General features: G+C 39.2%; 1 protein-coding gene across 3 annotated transcripts in view; it reads left to right on the forward strand.

Annotated features, from left to right (window-relative positions):
- Positions 1 to 4,589, forward strand: part of LOC146687400 (netrin-G1-like) — a 71,025-nt gene extending 66,436 nt beyond the window's left edge. For all 3 annotated transcript variants that reach the window (XM_085439375.1, XM_085439374.1, XM_085439376.1), the window contains one exon: positions 2,749 to 4,589. In XM_085439375.1, the coding sequence (XP_085295501.1) occupies positions 2,749 to 2,987 (239 nt within the window). In that variant the 3' untranslated portion in view covers positions 2,988 to 4,589. The remainder of the gene's footprint in view (positions 1 to 2,748) is intronic.
- Positions 4,590 to 6,044: the final 1,455 nt, after the last annotated feature.

Below are 6,044 nucleotides of genomic sequence, written 5' to 3' on the forward strand. Positions count from 1 at the left end.
GAGAACTGAGTAATAGATTTACTCTAATGTTTGTCCAATAGTTTAAAAAATATTGGGTATATACGAAGACTTCATGATAAAAGTATTAGTCACTTCAGCGATAGCAGAAGAGCTGAGAAAATAAATACGATTTATTCTTTAAAAAAAAAAAGTAAGTAATTTAACAAACGTTCCACACCCCAATTTTAAACCTAGGGAGCACTCTGGGTTGAGGGCTGGGGTGGATGTAAGCCAATCTGTTCTTCTTCTGTTGTCCACTCTGTACACGGTTATGTGAAATGTATTGCATCCAGGTAGTTTACTTTGTGGATGTTGTATTCTACCATGCTTGGTTTGCTGTCCTTTGTTACTATAATACAACCAACTGAGAAAGTTTTCATTTCACTTTAGATAACAAAAAAATAATAATTAATTTATAGCGTAAAGCATCTTTTGTCACGACAGCACAACAAAGACAGAACAGTCTTAAGCCTCTGCATAAGCAAACTAATTGGTTTTACAGATGCTTTTAGAGAGGTAATGGTCCTGAGGGTCTGCTGGAGGATACACAGATTATCCTTCGGCCACAGGCAACAATGTTAATGTGTTGACTAAACTACTGAGACTTGAAGTGTTTTCCAAAACACACTGAGCAGGTGTTTGCATTAGCTGTTAGAATTTTTATTTTTTTAACTGACTAGAAATCACTGATTGGGGAATTGCAAGAGGGCCATTAATGTTTGCGCCCACTCTGGACCCATAATTCATGAGTCCATTCCCACCACACCTGGTTAAAATATCTCCCCAGTCATATTTGTCCCTTCTTTGAGAGCAACAACTACAACATTGTTCCCACGTGGTGGTCCAGTCAGTCAGTTTCACACAACAGAAAGACACGATTAATGCATTGACATTTGATTGGCAACCTATTTAGTTATGAAATGGTTGTAATCTGAAAGTCCCACAACATTCAAGCCGTGTACAGAGACTGGATTTGCCATAGGCCCATTTTATTATTAATTAGTTTAGTTTGTTTATTGCATTTACATATATCTACATGTAAATTATATTCCTGTCTCATGTGTTACTTAGCTTATGTGTCATGCTTTGTCTTGCCCTGTCCTTGTCTCTATTTCAGTCAGTTTGATTGCTTTTCCCAACCCTGTTAGTTTTACTTGTTATGTTTTTTAGTCAGCTGTTAGTGCATGTGTGAGTTATTTTGTGTTTCCTGCCCATTTTCACTTGCTTATTTCTTTCTCTTACTGTTTTATTTGGTGGGGTGGGTTGTTTCTTTGCTTTTTATTTTATTGGCTTGTTGATATTACACGTCTTAACCCTCCAGCATCTTTTTGTTATTCATCTCTAGTAAATTTCATTAAATTTCACCTTTGTTTGCCTTACCCGCCCTTCTGCATTTGGGTCTTTTTTAGAACTCTCCTTTCCAGACTCATTCTTTTAAACAGCTACACAAAGAAAAAAACTTTTGCATACAGTAACAAACTTACTATTAAAATAAAGGGTTTGACTACCATATTTGCTTGTTTAGTGCCACTGTTATTGACGCTTTAAATAAAAGCACAGAAAGGCCATTAAACATAACAAGGCTAACACAAAACAAGTCTGGAGACTGTTCAAAGAAGATGTAGACATGTCAGGAAAAGCAGATCTACCAGAAGCATCATTTCCAACACTTCATCGCAAAGTTATTGAAAATCCTATATTAAAGATAAAACCCTGTGTCCACAGCTGGAATTTCCATTTAAAGTGCATAACAGCAGTGGTGTCTATGTGCAGTGGGTGGGAATATTATTAAGTTAAATGCAATACCAATGCCTTCTTAATCGGTTTTGGCATGAGCAATGATTATTTGTTGAGTTTATTCTGATGCATGAGCCACATTACTGAAAACCAAAAATGTGATTACTATTTATGCAAGGAGAGATATCCAATTACACTGAAATCTCTTGGCAAATATTACCTCTTCCAGGATTTCACCTCTGCAAGCAGAGAGGCTTCCTGGGATAATTGAGTTGTGAGTTTTTGTCTGGAAATGTGGATATTAACTTATGTAGTCCTAATCAGTCTACATCAAAACAAAGAAATGTTTGTTAGCCGGTAAAACTCCAGCCACTGATATTACATCCTTCTTCTGACAATGTTGTATTGCTTGCTGTAAGGTTAACTACAGAGAAGAAAATAACAGCTACTGGTGAAATACCTGGAAATGCTCATTTGCATATGAAAGGTTGTGGTGATGTGATGGAGCCAGGTATCCATCCCGTGTCTTCTCCTCTTTCTGTTCTCTTCACCTCAGCACAGAGGGGCTGTTTCACAATACTCTGGCATCCTATGATTCTCAAATAATTAAATTCACCTCATCAGAGCCATGGTTTGCTTGCTCTTTTGTTTTGCCAGAATTATTTGCTATAAAGTCCCTTTGGCGCTACTAAAAATATCCATGAATCCATACAATGTCTGTGTTCCTTTGTTAAGTATTTTCAGAGGCTGTTGGCAGCATTATATTCTTTTAATATGTACCCTTGCTGTCGGTGTCCTCTTCCTTTTTTTGCACACTTTCTGAAGTCCTTGGCTTTACCCTCTCTAATGTGTCAGCTGTGCTCTAAGGACACAGAGCAGTACAGACAGGACAGGAAGAGGCAGCTTGTGCCCCGTGAACCTGCCTGTTGATGTTCTCTGCCGCCCTATCACTGAGTGATCTATTAATCACGCTTTCCTGTCTCCCCTGCCCTTTCTGCTTTGTCTGTGCAGCTCGGGTGTGTGACAACGCGATGCTGCGCTGTCAGAACGGCGGCACGTGCCACCACCATCAACGCTGCCATTGCTCCCCCGGCTTCACGGGCATCCTGTGCGAGAGAACTCGCTGCCAGGGTCCAGGAGACTGCGATGACCAATTGTCTGGACAGGCCTCGCTCCATCATCGCCCCACAGGCCGCCACCACACTCTTACCCTTGTAGTGTTCCCGCTATTATTCGTTTCCCTTTGCTGAGGGACCTGAACCAAATCCTCAACCAAAACATGAAATGCTGAGAATGAACACTCAACCTTAAGGACATGAAGAACAAAGAATGTGTGGACAATGTGCTGAGCAGACAATATAAGCAACTCTTTTTTGTATATCCAAGGCCACAGTGGTGGATGGCAGTGTTATTAGCGCAAATGGCTGTGCACTGATGTGTTATACTGAATGATAGAAGGATTTATGAAAGGTCTGGTGAAATCACTGCTGTCTTATAACTTCCCAGAGGAAACGGTTGGAGCCTTTGCTTTGTGATCTTGTCATTGGCTTATACTTCAATAAAGGCAGACTGGATACTCCACTCAGATAAAGATACCCACATCCTGAGAGCAAACTGTATAAAACTAGACACATGATTTCTAAGTATCATCTGAAGTTTAAAAAAAAAAAAAGTATATATATATATATATACATATATATATATACATATATAATAGTGTGGACGGGACTAAAATCATGTTGCCTCACTGCCTCCTTCCTTACTTGCTACCATCTTCTCTCCTTTCCTCTTTTCCCTCACTTTCTCCTTCATGTGCTTTGGTGACCCTGGTGATTTTACTTTGCGGAAGGGCGTCTGTTGTTTTGCCAAAAGCTGCACATGCGTTTTCAATTCCCTAAAAGTACCAATCTAGTATTTTTTTTTTTTTTTAAGAGGCTTTGTAGTCATGCTTGAACTCACCTGTATGGGGGGAAAAAAGGTGTAACATACTGTAACTGTATTTAATTTTGTATAAAACAGATATTTTCATGACTACGCAAAAAAAAAAGATGTATTACTTGTTTTCTATTGCTGGCGACCTGTCATATAGTAGATGTGGACTATGAGTGCGTAAGGAGTTTTGGTTGTATTATTTCTTTGCTTGTGTGGCACATGGTTCTCTTCATGGTTTGAGAACTGCTGTCAAAACTATGTTTACATTCCCACTTACACAATACACTTCCACCAAAGCGAAAAAGCGAAACATGTCTTTGTGTTGTTGTTGAACAATGGTAACATTATTAGAAACAACATATGTAGAGTTACGGGTTTATTGTTTCTAGATAGGTGCAAACCAATGACAATAGATGAATGTCATTATAAAGGATTTTAAACTCAACAGCAGTTGCTGATAATAATATCAGTTAACGCGTAACTCCCTGGTTCTTTGTCCATGGCTGGTTATTTTACTGTGTTGTGACACGCTCTTGTTGTGCTCATGAAACATGGGAGAATGAAAAGAAACTCAAGACAAAATCCCATCAATTTTATGTAAATTTAACAAGAAGATTCAAAGAAAAGGAGATTGCTCCGCTGTCACAGAGGTTGTTCAGCTCAAGTCTGTAATCAGATCTAATCCTTGAATCAAATGGGAAGAGGGGACGTTTTTCTGAGCTAGTGCGACTGAAAGCCTGCATCCTGCTGTGGCAGCCACCACAAAGCTACACGTTGAGGAAATGAGCTTTAATTCATGCAGGGTCAATGAATAGAAATTAAGATGCATCCCACTGGGTGACATATTGAGCACTGAGACCAATTTCATTTGAGAGATTAATTGTACTCCCAAAGGTTGTCATGAAACATCTAATTGTGCTAGAGTCTATTATAAGTGCCTCTCATTAAATTACTATCTATGATAAGAGTTGCAAATGCCTTTTTTGACAGACTCTTGCTTATAAAGCGTCCTTTGAGAACCAACACAGGGTATTTGAAAAAGGCTAATTCACTATATGTAATCACTAGAAAGGTATGGGTGTATTTTATTTAGCAAGGTTTAAAGTTTTGGAAGAGAAAAAACAAAATCTTTTGCTTAGAATTTCTGATGCAGAAAACACTAACAGACTTATCAGTTATTCAGAAAATGAGTCAGCAGCAGCAGGTTTGGTCTACACCCGACTGTATTAAAAAGGCTAAATCTATGTTATCTAGTTGAGGTGTGATGAGCTATTCTGTTTACTTACAAAAAGAATACAGTGGAAGACCAGATGTCCCAGTTTTCAAATAGGACTTGAATGCAGCTTACATTCGTGGATCTGTGTGAAAATCTGTCTCAAAACCCTATGTGGGCCTGCGACTCAGTGCCAAGCCCGTGCCAAGCTACATCAGCAGCAGCACAGAAGGGTATCAGCTGACCCATAAGGTGTCATCCCGATGGATCAGCAAAGAAAGAACAATCTCCAGGATCCTAGAGACTGTGATGACCAACTGTCTGCATAGGCCTCAGTCCATCATCACCCCGCAGGCCACCACCACCACACTCTTACGACTCCTTGTTTTGATCTCAATATTATATTATTTGTTTACCTTTGCTCAGAAATTTTAACCAAATCCTCAACCAAAACGTGAAATGCTGAGAATTAACACTCAGCCTTAAAGACATGAAGTACAAAAACACATGTGGACAATGTGCTCAGCAGACAATATAAGCAAGTGTTTTTGCTGGCAGTGTTATTAATGCGAAGAGCTGAGCGCTCTTGCTCTCCCCACGTATTATTTCCAGGTACAGTTAGATCTATATTGTGCATGACATGTAGCTTTAATGCAAGGGGTTTTACAAAAAAACATATTAAGTGTTTGGGAATTACAGCCATTTTCATACTTTCCCCATTTCAAAATTAATTGATAACTAACAGCTGGCTAACAACTGACTGACAATCACTTTCATGACCAGCTGAGGCCTGTTGATGAATAAAGCAGACATAATATCTGAAGCTGATTAAAAGGGTTGAATTTTACGTTAGGCATTGCTCTTTCAATTACGAGGCCCAACAGTGCCATGCTGCCAAACTACTGCAGATGGAAATTACAGAAGGGAAATTACTTTTTACTATAGTTGTCCCATCCTCTGTATGTTAATAATGACAATAGCCAATGTGACATCACCCACTGGTTAATGGAGACGAGTCATGAAGCACTGAGCTGAGCATTTTTATCTTGACAACACAAGTCAAGGAAACAAGGGATGCTGCACACCTTACCACTCCACCCTAAAAGCACACACGGCTATAGCCTATATAGGATTCCATGGGAGCAATAATGCATTATGTGAG

The sequence above is a fragment of the Copadichromis virginalis genome, linkage group LG18 (genome assembly GCF_057382275.1).
Source record: "Copadichromis virginalis isolate Kocher_CV1m ecotype Utaka linkage group LG18, C_Virginalis_male_GT1.1, whole genome shotgun sequence".
NCBI lineage: Eukaryota > Metazoa > Chordata > Actinopteri > Cichliformes > Cichlidae > Copadichromis > Copadichromis virginalis.